This window comes from Choloepus didactylus, chromosome 11 (assembly GCF_015220235.1).
Source record: "Choloepus didactylus isolate mChoDid1 chromosome 11, mChoDid1.pri, whole genome shotgun sequence".
In the NCBI taxonomy this organism is placed as follows: domain Eukaryota; kingdom Metazoa; phylum Chordata; class Mammalia; order Pilosa; family Megalonychidae; genus Choloepus; species Choloepus didactylus.
Genome location: NC_051317.1, coordinates 68,958,487 through 68,983,572, shown reverse-complemented (window position 1 = coordinate 68,983,572; position 25,086 = coordinate 68,958,487). Strand labels below are relative to the sequence as shown.

The following is a 25,086-nucleotide window of genomic DNA, read 5'->3' as shown; positions in this document are numbered from 1 at the left end:
GGCATGTGCTCAATTGATGTGTAGTTAATGAGTGTCATCAAGTTCAGAGGGAGTACAGACTATCATGGGCTACGTTGGTTAGGAAAAGCTTGAAAGTATAGCTAAGAATTGAGCTGGATACACAGAGGCAAAAAGGAAAGAGAATGCACTGCTGACTGGGCAGGGCATGGAATGGCAGCAAAGGAAGAATACTCTTACCAGTTTAGTAAATGTAAAATACAGTCGTCAGATGATAAAGAGGGGTTTAGGAGGATAGGGAAATAATAGGAGGTCCATTGGAGCAAAGTTATGGAAGATCTTGATTATCAGTATTTAAGAATTCAGACCTTAATTTGTGGGCAATCAGGAGTAATAGCAAGATTAAAATGAAATTGTAGAAAGATGAATCCCAGCCAGCATGCAAGATGAAATGGAAGGAGGGAAATGAAAAAAAAAAAAAAAAAAAATTTGATAAAGAAAAAAAAGTAGAAAAGAAAGCAGGGTGGTAAGTTAACGTGATAAGTTGGTTATCTGCCCTTTCATTTCTCATCTTTTTATGGAAATACTTGCTTTCTTCTCTCGGACAGCCATTATTCAGAAGAACTCTGTGTGTTTGATACAGACTCTGACCGTTACTTTACTTCATCTGCTTGTGAGGTTTTGGCTGAAAAATGTTTGAAAAATCAGCAACTCCATTTTCTACATAATGGTCCTTGCCAAGATGGTCTACAGTTAGAATGGGGTCTTGAAAGAACAAAGCTTTCATCAAATAGCACAAAGAAAGAATCTTGTGGCTATGATACCTGCTATGATTGGGAAAAATGTTCAGGTAAGCTCCAGTGGTGACAGTATATTAGAAATCTCTATCGCAGTTAGTATATATCTTATTTGCATTTATACATAGTCTTTCTTAAAAACAACTTTTCTTTAATCAAAACTAATTCCTTTACATTGTAAAACATTTTAGAAAATGATTTAATCAGAAGGAAAAAATATAACCTGCCCACAATTAGAAATAACTAGTTTAATAATTTTGATGTATGTGTATTGTTCCAGTTTTTTCTCTAAGCATATATAATCAGTACCTATCTTAGACTCCAGCAAGTAAAGAACCTATTCTGATCCCATGCTTCACAGGGTCCCAAAGCATCTCCTACAAGTCAGTGTGGCCCTGCATATAATAAAAATTTTTTAAGAAGTAAAATGGAATCATACTCTATATGCTATTCTATATATTGTTTTTTTCTCTTAATATATCATGAAACTATTCCATGTCATTATATGTTTTTCTGCCACATCATTTTCAATGTCTGCAAAAAGTCTGTATGGATTTTCTATGATTTATTTAACCAATCTTCCTTAGGTATTTAGATTTTCTCCCACTATTTTGTTACTATAAACAGTGCTGTGATAGATAAATCTATTAGATTAATCTGTAACCTAAGATTATTTTCTTAGGATTTGCCCTAGAAAATGGAATTTCTGGGTAACAATTATTTTAAAAATGCAATATTTTTGTTGATACAACAACTTGCTTTCCAGAAATAATTTTACCATATTATATTCCTATCTACAATGTATTATAATGACTATCCACCCACATCCTCACCAAACCTGGGAGTTATCAGTCTTTTATATCTTTGCCAATTTGATCACTAAGAAGTGGCATTACATTTCCATTTTCCTTAAGTTTATTGGATATTGATATTTAATTTTTGAGTTGCTTGGAAGCAGAAACTTCACAGCAGTACATTTGCTCTGAAATGAAGTTTAGCCCTGAAATAGCCAAACTAAGCTTCGTATAATACACAGTTAGGATTTAGCAAAACCCAAACAGGCAGCTAGATTTCCCTGGTGACAAATTTTTAAAAAATTACCTTAAATGAGGGTATAAAGTATGCAATACAAACTTGATCAATAGTTAGATCTAACTTTTGCTGTAAAAATCACCTGGCTTTTGCAAAAATAAAGACAAAAACCTTATTGTTCCCCTTGGCTCCTCTTTCACTCTCCAGCCCAATGTTCTTCGGGTCAGTCCTGGAGAAGGGAGAGGTCTTATTACCCAAATGCAGTTTCTTCCTGTTCCACTTAATGCTGGTCACCAGGATCCACCTACCTGACAGGTTGCAGAACTGGACTTAATGGCAGATGGCAGATATGGGTAGCATAGTCAGCAGGCCACATGTGGTGGCAGAAAATCAAGAGCTCAACATCTGGGGCTCCAACCTTCATGACATATCTGAATAAGGCAATTTCACATAAGAAGCTGCAAACGGGGCCTGATATGTACATTGCCAATATGTATTAAATTATCTTGTAGATAAAACAAGTATTTCTTTTTTGTGCTGATCAGTACGATTACCCAGCTGGCATCTCTACTAGAAATAATAATTTGTGTTAGAAAAGATGTGAAAATATTATGCAACATCATTTTATATTTAAAATAGAATCCTTTATCTGAGAATTTCTAGTGTAAAATCGCTGCTGTCAAAAATACATACAGAAAAATAAAAGGATATAAATGGTCCTTAAATATAATACAATAGGCAGGTCAGGTATTTGAGGATTATTTAGTGAATTCGCTTCCATCCTTCCTCATTTATCATGAAGAAAATGTTTTCATTGAACTCTTCTGTTGCAAAGAATTTTTTCTCTCTTTTCCCGATGAATTATTCTTTTTGAATCTGAGTAAAAAATCATCAATGGCTTACAATTTAATCAAAATATTTGTCTTTACAGTTATCCCTTTGCTATACATACATCTAAATTCCCACAGGCTACAGAAATCTAAGTATATCTGAAAAAAAGAATACTAGTTTGAGTTCAACAAGATTGAGTACTTACTTAATATTGTTCAAATTAGCAGCATGTCTTGGGTAATCAAACTAAAATATTTTTGGTCCTGCACACAATCAGAAAACTCAAAGCCATTTTTTTTTCTAGAGATTTAGTCTGCTTCTGCAGTCTTCTTTAATCAGTGAGCTAAAGTCAATGCTCCTGAGAATTCTGTTTGGGGTGACATTATAGAACGTGATCAATGTACAAACCATAGCATTTGTGAAGAAAGAGAAAGCTAAAAATGCATTTTATACTCAAATCACTTATGGCAAGTTGGGATACTATTAATTTTGAATTGAATTTTATGTCACCTTAATTAAATTGTATTCTTGACTATAGTTCATACTTTACTGCCCTTTTCCTTCTCTATCTAAAATGAAATAAGAAAAAATTTTAAATGGAACTTTAAAGTAACATGAAGTTTACTTTTCAAAAGTTAAAAATGAATGACTCCCCCAGGGAGGCTGTTTTTATGGAAGTTAAAAGTTTTGTCTGAATTTCAAAATTTTCCACCATCAATCAAAAAGAAGGGAAAATTTATCCAGCAAACATGCATCTAGCATCCAAGTGTAAGTCATTGTACTAGGCATGGTTAGGGATCTGAAGATAAATGACTCTATTGCACTCCTCAAATTGTTCACAAAATTGGGGGAGTAACTTTACACAGTAATTGCATGAATAACTTTAATGCAAGGCAATATGTGATAAGAGAAGAAAGAGGGTTTCATTAGATGGAAGCATGAGAACTGAGTGTCAAAGAATGAATTAGTGGCGATGGTGGGAAGGGCCTTTTGGTGCTGGTAGCCTGAAGATAAAGTTCCTAAGAGCATATAAGCCATAGTTATACTAAAAGAGTGGAGTCCACGAGCCTAGGGAACTGACTTCTTCTCCTGAGGTGGGAGTCCCCTGTCCAACAAACCTCATCCCTTCCACCGATGGACAAGACTTTCTACTACTAGAATCTTCTCTAGTGATTGACAAAAGGGCAAATAAGGGAAAGGCATGCTTTTTCACGTATTGTATCTTACCAAGGGTAGGATAGCCATGAAAATGGTGCATATGAGTATTTCCTCCTCTTCCTTCCTCTATTTTCTCCTGTCATTCAAAACACATGGGAAGGGCCAGATGTGTGCTTAGTAAAATAGTTTAGGAAGCTATTTTAATGACATTGTTGCTGGTTCTCAGGATGACTCACATATTTTAGCCACATGCCTTATCTCAGATCTATCAAATATATGTCTTTTTGTATATCTCTTTTTATACTTGGGCCCAAAATTCAGAATTTGAAATCATTTGATGAAGAAGAATTGTTTAAGCACCTCAATAAGGGCTGAATGAGACAAATAGATGGATGAGACAGTTAAACTGCTCTCATATAAAGCACTTAAAATTGTCATTGGGAAAAGATATATAAAAAGCTAACAAAGAAGTATGAAAGTATCTAATATATTACTAACAAATTCATACCAGTAGAGTTTAAGTGAAAGAAAAGGCCAGTGTGGGTTAAGTGGCTGTGGACTGCTTCATAGAGGAGTGAGACCTATGCATCAGACTGGCAAATAAAGTAGATATCACGGATGAAAGGACAAAGATTAGAAGACCTTTGGGATCTTGTTTGAGAAATAGAAAGGGGGCTAATTCACCTGGAATGGAGAAAGAAGGAAAGATAGTGTTGGAAAGGGATACTGAGGCCAAACTGTGAAGGACCTTGAATTTGTATTGAAACATGCACAAATATAAGTGAGCATATATTCCTTTACTTAAAATTGATTTAATATACTTGGCTTTGGTAACCTCACCCCTGAATACTTGTTTTAAAACCATTTCATAAACACAAGATTTATATGAACTATAAAAGTGATTGATTGGGTAGTTTAAGACCAGGCCTCATGAATGAATTGCCCAATTTAATTGAGTAGTAGAAATACAGATCCCCAGGCCTAACCAAGGAATACTCTAGAAAGAAATCAACAAATGTGGAATAGAGTTATGTTAAAGAGTTCAGGCCTGTGAGTCATTTATGGTTTAAAGCCTGGCTCTACCACTTAATAATTGTGGGACCAAGGGCAAATCACTTAACCTCTCTGAGCTCAGTTTCCTCTTCTGTAAATTAAGTATGACCACATATAGACCATATGTTTATCGTGAGGATTAAATGAAATAAAGCATGCAAAGCATTTGGTGCAATGCGTGGTTTCATAGCACATGTTCAGTAAGTGGTAACTATAAATGTGCTCAGGCAGTACCAATGAGAAAAAAAAAGGAAAGAATGTCTGAAGACACTGTGGAAATAGAGTTGACAGGACATACTGACTAACTAATGTGGGCAGTAAGCAGAGAGAGGTGTCAGAGATGGCACAATTACTGTATCTTATTGGTGTACTGGTGGTACACTCTGTTTTCTTAAATCCAGATCGCTCTATTCAACTTTAGTTGTGTTTTTTGGGTCATTGCCATTATTTCAACTTTCTAATGCATTACCACCAAGGAGCCCACCACTCTGGGAAGGACTTAGGTGACCCCAAACCCTAACTTACTGTGGTGAGTTGAGTCATACTGTCTCCTCTTCCATTGCAGCCTCCACTTCCAAATGTGTCTGCCTGTTGCCCTACCAGTGCTTCAAGGGTGGAAACCAACTCTACTGTGTCAAAATGGGATCATCAATGAGTGAGAAAACTGTGAATATCTGTGAAGTGGGAGCTGTAAAATGTGCCAAAAGGAAGATGGAAGTACTGCATCCTGGGAGGTGTTTGGCCTGAGATGATTTCTGATAAAACAGATTTATTACCCAAATATAATCCCTACAAAAGGGTATTCTTGTACAAACAGCAGACTGATGCACCCGGGTGTTACTGACAGGGATTCTTCTGCATTAGTTTCATATAGTTATTCTCCCCTGACTTTCCTGTCTTGCCCTCCCCTATCCAATTCCAGCCCATTTCTCCCTGTAGTATACCCCTGAGTAATAACTTTCATATCAGTATAGTAAATTCTCTTGTTCGCTAATTAGTCCATTGCACTAAAATGTTGGGTTTTCTGCAGACCTTATGAATTCTGTGGTATTAAGAATTCCTCACTATTAGAAATAAGAACAAACACCATAATTTCATAATTCCAGTAAATCAATGAACGTAAAAATCTACAGCAGCATGTAAAACACATTCTAGAAAACCAACTTCATATATTCATTCAACAAATAATTTCTGAGTGTCTACAATGTGTCAAGTTTTGTTCAAGGTTTTGGGGAATCAGCAATGAATAAAACAGACAAAGGCCTTGCCTTCCTAAAACTCATGTTTATGGGGGAGAAGACATACAACATATAAAGTAAATATGTAAAATATATAGTATATTTGATGGTGATAAGTACTATAGAGAAAATAAAATAGGGATGATGAGTTCCACCCTTAAGCCTCATCTTATGTAAGGAAGCATTCCGTAATAACAGCTGTAAGGATGATTGGACTCAAGTGGAAATTACCTTGGTTAAACTAGCTGAGAATAAACTTCTGGAGCTCCATGCTCTCGGGAGACAGAAAGGTTCTCTTTGCTTCTGCTCCAGTTCATCACACAACCTTTAAGCTGAAGTATGTGATGGAAGGAAATGGTCAGAGAGTTTTGAAGAAATGATTTGCAGAGTAAATCTTATCTTTCTTATTTAGACCATAGCAGGTGGACACCAATTTTTCAGAGAGGCCAAAATGTCATTTCGAATTAGGGAAGAGAAGAGACTTTAGAACAGTAGTTCTCAAACATTGGCATGCATCAGAATCACCTGGAGAGCTTGTGACTAACATGGCTGGGAACCAGTCCCAGTTTCTCATTAGTAGGTCTGAGGTGAGGCCTGAGAATTTATATTTATCACAACTTTCCAGGTGATACTGCTGCTGATAATCAGGCTATCACACTTTGAGAATCCCTAGTTTAGAAAAAGAGTCACCCAAGCAGCTAACCCTGATTTAGTAATTGACCTCATACCTGACCCAGCCAATTTCCAAGCAGGAGGTGGATTGGGATCCCCACCAAATGGAGGGAGGATATGTACCACAGCCAGCCAGCAGCACCCTTACTGGGTCTTATACATTAAGTGCAGCTCCTCCTCCACCTCATTAATTACAGGATGTCAGCAAATCTAAACATCTTATAATATTGAAGGACAAAAATGAGGGAGACAAAAATCTAGAAACAGAAAATGTATTTCCCTGGTGTGACAGAAAAAGTTGAGTGGTACTTTTCCTTTTCCCAGGAGTCATCAACTAAGACCCCAAACGGAGCAAAGAAATATTAAGTATTCCCACATACTAATAAGAGCCAATAATAATTGAGTCAAGAAACCTTCCTCAGGACTGGACTGGCTCTGCTCTACCCAATTCTTTTACCAATTCCACTAGAGGAGGGAGGGAAGGGAGTCCTGGCAATTTGCAGCTGCATGAATGCAGTGTTAAAGGTGGGTCCTTTTCCTCCCCTTGGTGAGGAGGAGATTGTTGAAAGTATCCATGGAAGCCATGCAACTGAAAATCCAAGAGAATCATTTATAGGGTGTGAGATTACCTACAAGAAGGAACTACAGGTACTGCTCTCATTGGCTGGATGCTGTGGAAACTTAGAGCTGCCTGTACTGATTTGGAGCTGTTATGTTACACACAAAATGCCATGTTCTTTTAATCCATTCTTGTGGGTGCAGATCTATTTTGAGTGGGACTTTTGATTAGGTTGTTTCCAAAGAGATGTGACCCACCCAATTCAAGACGGGTGTGATGGTTGGGTTCATGCATCAACTTGGCCAGGTGATGGTGCCCAGTTGTCTGGTCAAGCAAGCATTGGCCTAACTAGAAGTCTGCTTTATTAAATCATCAGTCAGTTGATTGCATCTGTGGCTGATTACAGCTACAATTAACTATGGAAGTGTCTTCCACAATGAGAATCCAATCAGTTGGATTTAATTTAAATCAGTTGAAGACTTTTAAGGGAGAAGAGAGAAATTTCACATTTTCTTAAGCCAGCCAGCCTCTCCTGGAGAGTTTATTGAAGAACTTCATTGGAGTTGCCAGCTTGCTGCCTGCCCTACAGAATTTGGATTTGTGCTTCCCCACAGTTGTGTGAGACACTTTTATAAAATCTCGTATTTACAGATATCTCCTGTTGGTTCTGTTACCGTAGGGAACCCTGATTAGTACAGTAAGTGTTAATCCCTTTAATGGGGTCCTTTATGAGAGCTTAGAGAGAAATGCCCAGAGACATTTGGAGACAGCCATTGAAACCAGAACCAGGAGACAAGGAGCAGCAGATGTTGCCACATGCCTTCCCATGTGACAGAGGAACACTGGATATCAGCAGCCTTTCCTCAGAGAAGGTATCTTCCTCTTGATGCCTTAATTTGGACATTTTCATGGCCTTAGAACTGTAAATTTGTAACCTAATATAATCCCATTGAAAAAGCCAACCCGTTTCTGGTATATTGCATTCTGGCAGCTTCAGCAAATTATGCTTGTTTGAATCTATTACATACTCCAGAAAATCCATATTCTTTTAATCCATGCTTGTGGGTGCAGACTTACAGTGGTTGGGATCTTTTGATTAGGTTGTATACATGGAGGTGTGACCCACCCAATCGTGGGTGGGACCTTTTGATTAGATTATTTCCATGGAGATATGACCCTGCCAACTCAAGGTGGGTCTTAATTAGTTTACTGGAGTCTTTAAGAGTGCTCAGAGCTGAGAGAGAGAGAGAGAGAGAGAGAGCTCTCAGGGCTGGCACAGACCCAGATGCTTGGAAATGCAGACAAAAAGGTGCTCAGCTAAGAGATAAAGCCCAGAGTATACCCCCAGACAAGCTAAGTGAGAACCCACAGATGCTTAAAGAGAAGGCCACTGGAATCAGAAGCTGAAAGTGATGCAACCTGGGAGTAAAGAACCATCAGACACCAGCCACATGCCTTCCCAGTTGACAGGCTGACAGTGGTGTTTCAGGTGCCATCGGCCTTTTTTCAGTGAAGGTATCTTCATGTTGATGTCTTAGTTTGGACACTTTTATGGCCTTAGAACTGTAAGTTTGTGAACAAATAAACCCTCACTGTAAAAGCCAATCCATTTCTGGCATTTTGCTTTCCAGCAGACTTTGCAAACCGGAACACAACCAAAACACTGCCTTTGGAGAGTTGGGGGATGAAGGAGTTCCTGGAGGTGTTTATCCATGCTGGAAGAATGGATCCCATGTCTAGGGAGTGCTGAAGGCAGGATGTTCTTCAAGAGTTGCCTGCAGTGTTCTCATAGTGAGAAGGGAGTGGGTGGCATGACTGGTAAAAGATGGGCCCAAGCCCTTTCTTCATCTGAATTCCAGTCCCTGGGAATGAATGGAGAATATGTCAGTCCCCCTGGCTCTGCAGGTAGAGGCAAGTCAGGAGCTCTGAGACCACCCTGAGTCTGGGGCAGGAACTTCTGGAAAATGCCAAAAGGGGACACAGCTGCCCCTCTTACATACACTTCTTGCTTATAGGTAAAACAAAGCACCACCCAAAGGAAACACAGGTACAATCAATAACATACAGAGACAGCGTCAGTAAGGACAAGTCCAGAGGTGACAGCCCATCACTGACTAACACAAAACAAATCTAGTTTGCTAAAGCTGATACAGTGCAATATACCAGAAATGGGTTGACTTTTAAAATGGGGATATATTAACTTAAAAGCTTACAGTTCTCAGGTCATGAAAATGTCCAAATCAAGGCATCAACAGAGCAATACCTTCTCCCTGAAGACTGGTCACCATGTTCCTCAACTCCTCTGTCACATGGCCAGGCACATGACGACATCTGTTCATCTCTCCCTACTCTCCAGATTTTTGTTGCTTCTGGCTTCTGGCTTCAGTGGCTTCCTCCCTGAGCTTCTGTGTGTGTCCTTGTCTCTCAGCTTATCTGGTTTTTCCTCTCTTTTAGCTTCTCTGTGTCCTTCTTGAATTTCATCTCTTAGCTTCTCTGCACTTTTTTCTGTGTCCTTTCTCTTATTTACAATGGGTCACACCCACAGGAATGGATTAGCTTTAAGAACTTTTCTGGGGTACATACACCTTCAAACTACCACAACCTCTTCCTACTTCCACAACCTGGGAACTAGCTCCAGGAATAGAGAGGAGAGAGGTGTCCTAGAACAAGACCTGGTCCTCCCCATCTTCCGTGAGACCAGAGGGGTTGGAAAAATCGAGAACAGCCTGGATTCCTTCCCAGCCCAAAATCCTCTTGTTTACAAGTCTTACTGGCACTGGAAAATAAGAAGATGATATTTAAATTAGATATGAGATTGGAGATTTAAACTGAACCAACTTTTAAAAACAGAAACTGACCAGAAAACTAAGGGATCTGTTTCAAATTTAATTAAGGGAAGAGAAAAATGGAATCTGAAAGAACATAGTGAAAACTATGATTGGAAAGAAATGTTTCCTGTTTATACTGCATAGTTTAATCAACAGGTTATACCAGCTATAATATTCATAATGTTGGATAAAAATCAGTCACTCTTGCTTTAAAATATTTTATTCTTTTACTTGTAGCCATCTTCCCTTTTAATGGTGGTTAGTTGGTCTTTTTACCACTTCACTTACCTTTGTTTTAAATAAGTTTCTGAGCGCCTTAATCCATTAAAGTTTGCATTAGGCTAATTTGCATACCATTTACCAGCTGAATTTTTCACTCTGATATTAATATTAATATAACAATTAATACAATAACTGTTAAGAGCTAGTGATAAAATTATCATCATGAAGCAGAGAGCAAAACTGAAACATTAAAGACTTGGAATTTGGACCTAGAATTTCCAATTCTGTTCTAGAAGATTAAATAAATTCTAGGTCAAAGGTAAAAGCTTTACCTTTGTAGGCTACTGGAGATGAAAACTAAGCACGCTTGCTTCTACCTTAATAACTACAAATCAACTCAAGTCTTTTTTAAAATATAGATTTTAATTTTTGTTAGTTCCACAGGCAAGATACTGCCAAAATAAATGAGCCTCCCAGTTTAAAGAAATTTATGAACAGACACATTATATATCTCGATGACTAGGAAGCAGAGACACAGCACAGTTCTGTCTGTCTCTGATTTGAAATCCATTCCTCTGGTGATGTGACACCAGGCTTGAAGGTTTTCTCTTTCTAGATAGTTTTCATTAAAGCTCACTACATTTTAGAATACATTATTGTTTTTTCTCTTTCTGCAAAAACCTCAACTCCCACAACTCCTTTGTCTTAAAGATTGCACATTTTTACTATTTACAAAGGGGCAGCTGTAAGCTAAACCTAACCCACATCTCTTCCTAAATTCTGATGGTAACAGTAATTGGACAGATCATATATTTCTGGATGATGTTGGGCACCAAAATACCCTGAAGCTCGATTAATAGGATTTTAAATGACTGGTTCTTTGTAAGGTGACCATTCTTTTGGAATATATCTTGTATGGAATCAATGAGGCATCAAGTTGCTAAGCCAACAAATGGACTGCAAAATTACAGTTGTATCCAATCTGTTTTATGAATGTGAGACAGGTCACTGCTACCCTATTTGTCTTCTTGACAAGTTCTAGGTGCACAGCTTCATTCTACATGTCAAATCTTAGTTATTAGAGGTATATGTTGCTTATCAAGGGGCTACAGGGACAGATGGTGCATTAGAAGTCATGCTCAGAAAGATTATATAGAAAGATGTTCATATGATTTATACTAGCAAAACTGACAGACCCTAAATGTCCAATAATAAATTATGGCCCCTTCATATGATGAACAGTATGAAGCCATTGACAAATATGTTTTTGAAAAGATTTTAAAGGACAAACAAAAAATGAAAAAGAGACTACAAAACTATGTATGATTATGTGAAACCATGCGTATATAAATATAAATGCCTTTTAAAACATTGATTGGGAAAGCAAAATCTAACTCTGGAATTTGGAGTGATTTTCTTTCCTTATTTATATTTTTCTGTATTTTATCAATTTTATACAATCAGAATGCATTTTTAAATAATTGGGCATGAAAAGTAATTTTTTACAATGTCTCTCTTTTACTTAGGTGGGAAGAACAGATAAGTAATTCTGCTTGTATTGATGCACTGGGAATTGATACAATACACTGCTTGTATTGATGGCAAATGACCATAAAGTTCAAGCCAGACCCTCTAGTCCTGACTTGCTCACATGAGGGAGGTGACAGCTTTCTGTCAGACATGTGAACCTCATATTCACTCATTCATTCACTCATTCATTCACAAGCATTTATGGAATACCTGCTAAGAGACAGGAATTAGATCTATAATCATTCAGAGATTCCTGAGGCACTTATGGTATGGTGGGGAGATTTTAAAGGTGTATTTAAACCAGTACTATACTGAGTAGAAAGAATTAACTTGCTAGAAAAAAACACTACAGGCATAGATAATGTCTTAAGGGAATTTTTTAAAAATACTGGATAGTTAATATAATGAAACCAAACCTAGACCCTCAAAGTTTGATAATAGCCAGAGACATTGAGTAGCTATTTGACTTTGGATAAATCTCTTTGAGACTGTTTCTGCAGTTGAAAAATGGGGACAATACACTATATTTGTTCTGAGGTTTTCCTGGGGTGAAATACATACACATATATTTTATATAAAAACTATTATAAGGCCTAGAATAAAATGTGCATTCAACTATTTGGGTGTTAATATGTTCCAGTTTGCTAATGCTGCTGTTATGCAAAATACCAGAAATGGATTGGCTTTTATAAAGGGGATTTATTTGGTTACAAAGTTACAGTCTGAAGGCCATGAAAATTTCTGAATTCAGGCTTCAACACGAGTATACCTTCACCAAAGGAAGGCCAATGGCATCTGGAAAACCTCTGTTAGCTGGGAAGGCATATAGCTGGCATCTACTGATACTGATCCTGGGTTTTGTTCCAGCTCCCTCCCTCCCCACCCCCAGCTGCTGTGCATTCTTCAAAATGTTGCTCTTGTGGTATTTTGTCCTCTCTTAGCTTCTCCAGAGCAAACTCTGGGCTAGCATCTCAGAAGCATTAGCAAAAGTTTGCTTTCAAAGGCAGTTTCCAAAATGCCTCTCTAAGCTGCAGCATCCAGATCCTTCTGTCTAAGCTCTTATAGGGACTCCAGCGATTAAATCAAGACCCACCCTGAGTGGGTGGGGTCCATATCTCCATGGAAATAATTCAATCAGACGTTTCAACCACAGTTGATTGAGTCACATCTCCATGGAAACACTCAATCAAAGAATTCCAACCTAATCAACACTAATACACCTGCCCCCACAAGATTGCATCAAAGAACATGGCATTTTGGGAGGACACAATATATCCAAACCAGCCCATTCCACCCCCGGGCCCTGAAATGACATGATCTTTCCAAATACAAAATACATTCAAAAATATCACAAAAACTTAAATCATTTCAGCAGCAATAATTAAATTTGAGATCCCATCAAAATCAGTTACAGGAGTGGTCTGTCCTAAAGCAAAATTCCCCTCTAGCTGTGAACCTGTGAAACTTAGAACAAGTTATCTGCTTCCAATACACAAAGGAGGGACAGTCATAGGATAAATGTTCCCATTGCCATAGGGAGAAACTGAAAGGAAAGCAAGGTGTAAGGGACCTAAACAGTTCCTAAAACCCACAGGGCAAACTTCAGTAGATTTCAAAGTCTGAGAATCATGTATAAAATGATGTTTTATCCTCAAGGCTTAAGAGAGCAGCAGTCCAACCCTTTCTAAAGGCTTATGTGGCAGCCCTTTTCTCTCCAAACGCTGGGGTGAGTGCTCCAAAATATCCACACATTGGGGAGACCACCTTCTCAGCCCCAAAATCTGTTCCTGTTTCCTAATGCTGCCATTATGCAAAGCACCAGAAATGGATTGGCTTTTACAAAAGGGGCTTATTTGGTTACAAAGTTACAGTCCTAAGGCCTTAAAGTGTCCAAACAGTGGCATCAACAATAGGGAACTTTCACAAGAGAAAGGCCATTGGCATCCAGAAAACCTCTGTTAGCTGGGAAGGCACACGGTTGGCGTCTGCTTGCTCCCTGGTTGTGTTTCAAAATGGCATTCTCCAAAATGTCAGCATAAGCTTTCAACAATCATCTTCAATATGTCTCTAAACTGCAACAGCAAGCTCCTTCTGTCTGAGCTCTTACATGCCTCCAGTGATTTAATTAAGACCCACGTTGAATGGGCGGGGTCACACCTTTATGGAAATAATTCAGTCAAATGTTTCACCCACAGCTGATTGAGTCACATCTCCATGGAAACACTCAATCAAAGGATTCCAACCTAACCAACACTAATATGTCTGCCACCACAAGATTGCATCAAAGAACATGGCATTTTGTGGGGACATAATATATCCAAACTGGCACATAGTATTAACCACCAATAGAGTGGGGTGGCTGGATTTCCTATCACATGAGCTACTTTCACTATTGCCAATCTTGCCACCGAAGCCTGATTTAATAAGGAGCACATAGCTTACTTAGAGGAGAGAAATGTCTGGAGTATTCAGAATCCATGTTTACCAAAGCTGATGAAATGTGCATGTTCACAGGACTCATGCAAGCATGATCACTGTAATCAACAGCAACAATAAAGATTTCAGATTCTCTTTAGAATGGATCACCATCCCATACCAAATAAGTAGAGCTTAACGTTTGTGACTGAAAACCTAACAATTTATGATGTCAAAGTAATGTGGGCTGATGACCCATGAATAGGTAGTGAGGAGGAAATTAGACTTGATAGTTGAAAATACACTCCAAAGTTTTCTGCCTGGTATCCCCCTCCTAGGAGGGAAGGACATAGTAGATTTGGAAAAAGCTATATTTTGCAAAAGAAAAAATGACCCTTAAGATTAGTGTAAAGCCACATCAAGCTCAAAGTCCATTGGACCAGAAGCTGTTGCCCCTCATACAGCTGTATTTCTGAAACCACCAGTGTTAGAGCACACCCTAACTGAAAGATTTCCATTTTGTTTATCACAGCTGAAGGGACATGGTGTCCCTTCTGTTGAAAGGCAGTATTGCACTGGTACATCTCTGCAGTTGTCAAAAATACTGTTCCCCAGTAATACTTGCTCTCTATCCCTCAGGGATATGATAGGATAGCACTTCTTGGGTTGGAGCCTGGGCCAGTTTGAATGTATTATGTCCCCAAAAATGCCATTATCTTTGATGCACTCTTGTGCGGACAGATGTATTAGTGTTGATTAGATTGTAATTCTTTGAATGTTTCCATGGAGATGCAACCCACCCAACTGTAGATGAGAACTCTGACTGGATGATATCCATGGAGGTGTGGCCATGCCCATTCATCATGGGCCTTGATTAGTTTACTATAGCACTATATAAGCTCAGACAGAAGGAGCAAGCTTGCTACAGCCAAGAGGGACACTTTGAAGAACACATGGAAGCTAAGAGAGTAGCTGCAGATGAGAGACAGTTTGAAGATGGCCGTTGAAAGCAGACTCCTGCTCTGGAGAAGCTAAGAGAGGACAAATATCCCAAGAGCAACCAAGAGTGACATTTTGAAGAGGAGCTGCAGCCTAGAGAGGAGCAACCTGGGAGAAAGACATTTTGAGACCAGAACACGGAGTAGACACCAGCCATGTGCCTTCCCAGCTGACAGAGGTTTCCTGGATGCCATTGGTCATCCTCCAGTGAAGGTACCTGATTGCTGATGTGTTACCTTGGACACTTTATGGCCTTAAGATGGTAACTGTGTAACCAAATAAACCCCCTTTATAAAAGCCAATTCATTTCTGGTGTTTTGCAAAAAATGCAACATTAGCAAACTGGAACAGAGCCCCATGCATGAAATGTGAGCAGAAGTGCAGCCTTCTGACCAACCACTTTCTTTCTGGCATGAAGATCCCCAGAGCTCCCTTTCCCTGTGGCACATTTGATAGGGTGGCTGCTCCATCAGTCCGAATCCCCGGGTCACTAACATGGGCAGAGGCCCCTACCTTCCACCGACTTTCTATGGATACATGGCATGAGCAAAATATAAACCTTTCTTGTTTTAAGCCATTGAGATTTGGGGGTGGTTTATTTATTGTGATATAACAACCTGCCTTACCCTAAGTATAATGAAAGAAATGATGTCATTAGAAGGTGATCTCTCATTTCCCACATCCCATTCCAGACACTTTGTTTTCTATGAGCATTACTGATGAATGGACATTGCTATTGCTTTAAATATGGCCTAAAATCATTAGTAAGTTTGAGGAAAAACACAGAAACAAATTAAAATTAGAAGAGGGGAGTGATTATGTTTAGTTCTTAAATAATTCTTAGTTGCATCCATCGTTTCATAGAGAAATTGAATAGGGAAAAATTAAAATTACAAAGAAAATCCTTCTTTATAGCATTTACCTGCCAGGACTAAAAATAAACACAAATGAAAAAATGACAAACAGAAACTTTTTATATTTGAGTAATTTTGTAGAATTCAGGAAAAGTTTATTATTTAAAAGAGCATTTCAAAGTTAAATGAATCCCCTTGGTATTTCTTGATTACCAAATCATTTCCCATTATATTTCAAGCCAATTGCTTATCAAAACAGCATTCTAAAGAACTCCAGGCATTTACTAAGGATGTAGATATACAAAAGTGGATTTTTCATTCCAATTTCAAATGTTTGTTATAACTTAAAATCTAACTAGCCTGGAGTAACAGGTACTATTTACTGCTCTCCCACCTCCCCAACCACAAAAACCCTTCAGCCTCCTCCCAATGGCCATTTTTTCAGGAAAGGCTGGCCCCAGTCCTAACCCTAGCTCCAGGAAGGGAATACTAATTGGTTTACATCTGTTTATAGGTCCCATTTTCCTTCTTTAGGTAGTTTAGATATATACATGTGATGCAATTCCACTGAATGAGAGATGAGGGGTATCTTATGGAGAGTTTCTGAGGATTTCTCATTCTTCAAGTTTTCACAGGAAAAGATGCTCACTTCTTCTGAATGTTGTCCAGTCTGGCTGTGATGTCTGGAACCGATGCAGTCATCTTACCACCATGAGATAATTTCTTTTTGAAATCTAGGCCAACACAAGAGGATGTCCCAGAAGAGGCATGATCCTTAAGGATATCATCAAGCCACTGAAATAACCAACCCTGGAGCTTCCCCATTTCTGGTCCTCTTGTTATAAAATAATAAATATTCTTTATTGTTTAAAAACTATTTTTGAGTTGGATTTTCTATTACTTGTAGCCAGATGTATCCTGATCATAAAATAATCATGTTCTTGAGATTTGTACTTTCATGATGTTGATTGGTTGATTGCATAAGTTTTTCTGTTAAAATTACCATAACTTGTATTTTATTTAAAAAGTGGGGGGTGGGGGGCAGACCCTCTCTTGGTAGAAGATACTTACCTCACATATAACAAATGGATGATGGATCTTTGGAAATGGAACATACTGAGGCAATAATTTAAGTTAATGAATCTCTTCAGTATTTCTTAGAAGACCAAAGTCACCTCTAAAGCCTTCCAATGAAAGTGCAGTCCTATTGAGCACTCAATGCTAGGTTTTATCTCTGAACAGGAAGGGACACCACTACTAGGTGCCAAGCTCATGATGCAATTATTTTCTTTAACCCTTATAGCAACCCTAAGAGACATGCATATTATTGGCCCCATTTAGAGATGAGGAAACTGAGACCCTGGGTTGCCTGCAATATGTCATACACCTCATAAGTGGCAGAGGCAGAATTCAAATCTGTCCTAACTCAAGAACCTGGGGGCTGACTGTGCTATATCAATTTAAATTTACTGATTTTTATAATTATACTCTGGTTATTGTAGTGGATATAAAGATAGCAGCGAATTATTTGATATTCTTCCAATTGAGAGGTGGGATCTAATTCCCTTACCTTAAATCTTAGTGGGCTTGTGGCTGCCTCAACTAATGAAGTACAGCAAAAGTGATGCTGTGACTTCCAAGGCTGACATATAAGGCCTTGAAGCTTTCAGAAACACTTGTTCTTGGTGCCCTTAGCAGCCACGCTAGAAATCTGACTACCCTGAAGCCACCATACCATGAGGAAACCCAAGACACATGGACAGACCCAAGTGGAAGTGCTGGACAACAGTCACAATTTAGCTCATATTTCCAGACATTCCAGAGCAGGTACCAGACATGTGAATGAAGAAGGCTCCAAAAGCTTCCAGATTCTAGATGTCTGAAACACCTCCAGAGTTTGAGTCTTCCCAGTTGAGGTCCCAGGCAGCATGAAGCAGAGGCAAGCCATCTCCACAGAGGTGACTTTGGTCTTCTAAGAAATACTGAAGAGATTCATTAACTTAAATTATTGCCTCAGTATGTTCCATTTCCAAAGATCCAAGCTCATGATGCAATTATTTTCCAAATAATTTTCCAAATTCCTGAACCACAGAATCTATGAGCAATACAAAATAGCTGTTGTGTTTCTTTACCATTTTAATCATTTTAAGTGTACAATTCAGTGCCATTAATTACATTCACAATGTTGTGCTGCCATCACCATCATCCATTACCAAAACTTTTTCATCATCCCAAACAAAAAATCTGTACCCATTAAGCAATAACTCCCGAGTCCACTCTCCCTCAGCCCCTGGTAAACTCTAATCTAGTTTCTATCTCTATAAGTTTGTAAAATAGCTTTTAGTTTACACCATTATGTTTGGACTGATTTATTATATGGCAAAAGATAACAAAAATGGTCATGTAAAGAATGTCTCTGTTCTTAAAAATTACACTGAGGTATATAGGGATAAAAGGATATGATGTCCACATCTTACTTTCAAATGGTTCAAAGAGAAAATAAATACTATATATATAATGTATGTATCTAGATAGATCATAAATAACATGCATGTGTATTTGCATGTAGATGTACATATATGTTTTTATGTAATGCAGAGAAAGATGAACTGGCAAATAATTGGTAAATCTAGGTGAAGTGTATATGGCATTCCTTGTATTATTCTTGAGATGTTTCTATAAGTATGAAAGTATTTAAAAGAAAATTTTAAAAAGAGAGAATCCATGGGCTTTCCACCATAGCATGGATGAGATGTCATACATGTGTAAAGCCACAGCTAGCAATTCAATGCAATATCTAATTTTCTGTTCAGTCACATGGTACAGACCACACCATTCCATTTCTAGCAATCAATATCAATCTGGAAGGGAGACTTTCAGAAATAAATAGAATTTCTTTCCACCTCAGAGTGAGAGATGAGAATCTAAGCAAAGCAAGGAGCTGTGATTTTACCGAAAATATGGGACATATTTTAACATGTATCCATTTTATACCCAAAAGATTTCTTTGTACCTGAAAGACCCAATTATGGTTTGATCTCCAAAATGCCTGTTTGTATAATTATTTGAAAGGCAACAGGCACACAAGAAACTGGATAGAGTCTTCAGCTCTTCAAGGAGATACAGGAGTTGAACAAGTTTTGTGCTCTTGTAAAGCTAAAAACCTATCTGAGAGTAGACTGGAAAAAATAACAAAAGAAAATTCCCTTTGAAACCGGATTCCATTAAACTATAAATGGGAATTGCTTTGCGTTCTTTTCGTGGCTGCACTGAGATGACGACAGCAGCAATCACGCTGCACTGAACATTGGTGATCAGTGCTGATTGTTCAAAAGCCTCTGGTTATGAAGCCAGAGCAGACAGAGGTTAACAGTAGAGCTAAGAGGTTGAATTTCCCTTTGTGGGTGGCTGTCATCTTCATCTGATCAATATGCCCATTTTACTTAAGATTTGAAATCTCACTTTTCTGATTGTTGTAATTTTTTGCTCTTGGTTCTGAAGACTGCCTTTGGCCTTTGGGGGACTTTATTGCTCAGCTCCCTCCCCAAAGAGAGGATTGAGCAGGGATAAAGGAGGGCTGAGTCTGAACCCAAGGCCCTCCATCTGTCAATGCAAGGGCACCGGAGCCAATGACCACAAGGCAACTGAACCTGACACATTTATTGTCCTCTTGAGATATGATGCCAGGGACTTTCAACCTCATCACCCAAGGAACAGGCAACAGAATGAGAAAGAAAAGTGATCACAAAGCGGAAGCTTCCAGTGAGGTGCTAACGTATACGTATTCAACCAGAAACTCAACGCAGGTAAACTGTAGCATAGAAAGTACTATTTTGCATCTATTTCATGAAATTGTTTAATGCTTAAAAGACATTGCTTAATTTTGTGCATGTTCCAGGTGGAAACTCATTCAGCATAAGTATTTCTTGCCAGTTTTGTGGTTTCTAAATGTATTAATAGAAAACCGAATTTGGCAGAATATCAGTGCAGTACGCCTTTGGCAAAATGCCTGAATGTCTTTTAGATTCTTAGTTCTTGAAAAGTATTTAACGAAAGGACAAAAATTCAATTAATTATGCAATCCATAAAACAGAAAATTAATAATAAATTCAAACTCTTTTGAATTTACATAAATACCTTGAAAGCTTATGATCACAAAGCTACCATTATCAAGTTAACATTTTAGAATTTTATTACCACTTTTGCAAATGCAGGAATAATGCTGAAATAGAAATAAACCACAAATGTCCATCATGGTCAAACTGCTTAAAAACAATTAAAAACAAAAAATCTTGAAAGCAGTTAAGGGAAAAAAAATACCTTAAAAGGAGTAATAATTAACCTGATAGCTGACTTTGGAACAGAACTAATGGAAGCAAGAGACAATACAATGATATTCTGAAAGAACTGAGAGAAAACATCTGCTAATATAGAATTCGATATCCAGCAAAAAATATCTTTCAAAAATAAAAATGATATAAAAACATTTTCAGATAAACACAGAGAATTTGTCACTAACACATCTGCATTAAAAGAAATAGCAAAAGTTTTTCTTGAGATAGTAGGAAAATGATCCAAGTAGAAAGGCTAATGTGTGGGGAAACGACTAGAGAAAGAATTGAATCTATGTAAACAACATTGCATAAAGTGGAGAAAAATAAAGGGAGTTAGAATGTTCTAAGATTTTTTAATTGTCTAGAAAATGGTAAATGTATTCATTTATATTAGACTTCAATTACTCAAGGATGCAGGTTGTCATCTCTAGACTCAGAATGACTAAAGTAATAGTAAAGACATGTACAACTAACAAGATATTAAAGGGGCGAATGTAATGTTTTGAAAAACATTCAAAAGAAGTAAAAACGGAGCAGAAAGGAATTAAGGAAAGTTAAGACAACTATATGGCAAATAGCAAGATAAATTTTAAAGAACATCTTCAAGACCTAGTATTAGGAGGTTGCTTCTTACACCTTACACCTAAAGCACAAGGAACAAAAGAAAAAATAAACAAATGGGAACTCCTCAGAATTAAAAGCTTCTGTACCCAAAGGAATTTGTCAAAAAGGTAAAGAGGCAGCCAACTCAATGGAAGAAAATATTTGGAAAACATGTATCTGATAAGAGACTGATATCTTGTATATATAAAGAAATCTTACAACTCAATGACAATAGTACAAACAGCCCAGTTATAAAATGGGCCAAAGATATGAAAAGTCATTTCTCTGAAGAGGAAATATAAATGGCTAAAAACACATGAAAAAACATTCATCTTCACTAGCTATTAGGGAGATGCAAATCAAGACCACAATGAACTACCATCTCACACCAGTAATAATAGCTGCCATTAAACAAACAGGAAACTATAAGTGCTGGAGAGGATGTGGAGAAATTAGAGCTCTTATTTATTGCTGGTGGGACTGTATAATGGTTCAGCCACTCTGGAAGACAGTTTGGCATTTCCACAGAAAACTAGATATTGAGTTACCCTACTATCCACTAATTTCACTTCTCAGTATTTACCCAGAGGATCTGAAGGCAGTGACACGAACAGATATTTGTTCACTGATGTTCATAGCAGCATTGTTCACATTTGCCAAGAGATGGAAACAACTTAAATGTCCTTCATCAGATGAGTGCATAAACAAAATGTGCTATATACTCATGACGGAATACTGCACAGTAGTAAGAAGGAATGAGGTCATGAAACATATGACAACATGGATGAATCTTGAAGACATAATGCTGAGTGAAATAAGCCAGACACAAAAGAAGAGATATTGTATGTTACCACTAATGTGAACTCTATGAAAAATGCAAAAGTGTCTTATATTGCAGAATACTGGGGACCTAGAGATAGACAGCAGCTAGTGAAGGAGGAACTATAATCTATAGTTCTATAATAAGAACAGACAAGATATTGAGGCTGATCTTAATGCTATGGGAATGCTCAGGTGTGACTATGGTTCATTCATTTTCTTTTGGTATGGTAGGAGTATATTGGAAGGAATTAAGTTATTTCAGGATATTTGTTTTTCCCATTACTTTGCTTTGTTTTGTTTGGAAATGTTTTTTAGTTGATAAATAAAGTAATTTTGAAGAAAAAAAAAGAGAAAGAAAGAAAGAAAGAAAGAAAGAAAGAAAGAAGGAAGGAAGGAAGGAAGGAAGGATATCAGTATTTAAACTAAATATGAAACAACTATTGTGTCAGTCTGGGTGCTCCAGGAAGCAGGCACCAAGATAGAATTAGAGGCATAAGAGATTTATTGGGGAAATAACCTGTGAAATCATAAAGGGGAGAGAAAACGGGAGTCTCAGATCCCAATGCAGATCTGGCAAGAAGGCAGGGAAAGAAGGAGGATTGGGGAAGAAGAACCTCAGACTGTAGAGCAGCTCCAGGACTCATCTTCACTAGCTATTAGGGAGATGCAAATCAAGATGGGGATTCCCAGAGCAAAGATCGCCCACCATACAAGTTACACACTGGGCAGAAAAAGCCTGGCTCTAGTATTCCTACAGTGATTAGTCACTGACATGAAGCAGCCCAAGGAAGCATGTCCTCAGCCTGAATTCTATGGCAATCCCAAAGCAGTTGGAAGCTGGCAGCTAAATACACTCCTCACAGCAGTTTCTCTCTTGAAGGGAGATCTGAGCAGCACACCTCATGGATGTCCCAGGCCACCCTCTGTGCCATGTAGATCCATATCTCCACACGGGCTCAAAAAGAAGCTCCTCATGGGCCTTTCTTCCTCGGGGGAAGCATAGAAGAAAGTTAGTGAGAGAAACTATAGCCCCTGTCATTAGAGTTGATCTTGAGGCCTCAACTCATGCTCATTTTCTCCTCCCTCTGTTGTCCATTCTAAACTCCCCTCACCCTCGGCAATCATCTCTGCAAGTTTTAGTGGCTATTACCCAAAGCCTCAATCCCGAAAAGTCTGAGACCCTGGTAATCATTCTCAGGACAGAGTTGCTACATGTCTATTCACAATTACAATGGGGAAGGGGAGTAATAAGAAGAACCCAGTTGGATTACCTGGAGTCTATACATATTCCTCCCTGCCTCCAATGTGTGCTTGATCCCAGATGTACTGTTTTGATGACTACTGTCTCAATTTCAAATGTACCATTTCCATCTTATCACGGAATGCTGCTGAGCCTGTCTGGCTTTATGATTTGGCAACTCTGACAGAACGCAGCACATAATGGGAAATTCGGGGTGCATTGTGACTGGGTGCCCATGGTTAAATGGTCCAGTACCATTCCAGAAGATGTTTCTCAAAAGACAAAAAATTCTCCACCGCATTTGGATCAGACTTTCTCCAGAACACCAGGATCCTGCACTGTGATTCTCCCACTGGGTCTTGCCATAACCCTCATAAAGAATCTTCTTCATCATGCACACTTCCAATACTCAGGTGTCTGCTGAATCTTATGACTCAGATAGTAAGAGTGCTTGTATCAAAGCTGGCAAATTTTCACATCTTTGTAAAAAGGTTGCAGAATTTCTAGGTCTACAGTATGTTGCCTCTAGAACCAGGCATTTGAAGCAATTTATCTTTTACTTTGGAGTAAATATTCTGGCACATGCCTAACCACATCCCCTAAAAACTTAACTGAAGCATCAGGTCCCTGAATCTCCCTGGGATTGATTCTCTATCCTCTGGAGTAAATGCCACAGCCTCCAATATGCTAGTCACCTCTTATTCATCAATGACATGGAACAATGTGGTATTCTGTGGAATGTCCAGGTGGTCAAGGTGGTAGAATTTGGCCAGGACTCCTTGTATTATCTGGCTCCCTTGTGTCTCCACTCTCACAAGGAGGCTACAGTGATGCTTTGGGTCTCTAGGAATGAATGTCAATTCAGATCTTGTTTCCAGTAGTCCTCAAAATATTTGAACATTCTCATCAGCTCATTGTACAGTAACCTGAGTAAATGGCTGTAGTACCCCTTGAGGAAGGAATAGAGGTACTTTTACAGTCTGTAGTTGCCTTTGCCTTGTAGTCATCTCTTGATTCACTGGGTTCCAGATCTAAAAATTTTGGCCCAGCAGTGGAAAATCTACTATGCAAGAGATCATGAAATTTTATTGAGGAACTGCTCCAAATGCTTGCTCTATTCCTCTATTCTTGCCTTTTTCTGATGGTAAATGTTAGGTAGCACCCTCATTGGCTGCACCTTTCATTGGCTGCACCTCTCATTGGCTACCCTTCTCAGGTATCCCTACTGGCCTTAATGAATGAAATATCCTCCGAATTGTCCAGTGCAATGCAGTCCTTTGATGGGTCTTCTGGCCTCACCTAATATATCCACTGCAGTATGACCACTTACCTCAGCCTTTTCCTTTCCCCTACTATCTACCTCACCAAATCAAGCATTTTTACTTCACTCAGCATGGGATAATGCTTTCTCCAGTCTTTGCAAAACTACTGTTAATTTGCCCAGTCCTCTCTGGGGTCCTTGCCAGGATGTTAAATCCTGTGTCTGAGAACGTGCCCCTAAGTTACTAAATTCTTGTTCATGCTGTCTTACATTTCAGTCTATTGGATCAATCACCCCAGGGAATAACATTTAAAACTAAGATATATACTAAAGTATTTGCAAGTGAAATGGTATATTTGTGATTTTCTTTAGATACTCTAAAAATAAATAAATAAAATAAAATGTGTATATATGGAGGGTGATAGATGAAATTAGATTATCAAAATATTTATATGTATCACAGATAGGCACATGGGAGTATGTATGTGATTATTTTTGCATATTCTCTTTTTTGTGTGTATGTTTGCAAATTTCTATAATAAAAAGATAAACAATGAAAAGACATTAGAAATCTTCAGATCTTTTGTTTTTCTATGAAGTTTCAAGGTGAAAACACTTTTGGATATTTTCTTATGGAAGGAAAATTTAAATGTAATGGGATTGGGCAATGTGAGAAAGAA

The 25,086-nt window shown here is 38.2% G+C and overlaps 1 protein-coding gene across 1 annotated transcript in view; it reads left to right on the top strand.

Annotated features, from left to right (window-relative positions):
- C6 (complement C6) overlaps positions 1 to 6,102 on the top strand; it is a 72,697-nt gene extending 66,595 nt beyond the window's left edge. Inside the window, exons 17-18 of the mRNA XM_037799336.1 lie at positions 567 to 808; positions 5,395 to 6,102. Of these exons, the coding sequence (XP_037655264.1) occupies positions 567 to 808; positions 5,395 to 5,576 (424 nt within the window). The 3' untranslated portion in view covers positions 5,577 to 6,102. The remainder of the gene's footprint in view (positions 1 to 566; positions 809 to 5,394) is intronic.
- The last annotated feature ends 18,984 nt before the right edge of the window (positions 6,103 to 25,086 follow it).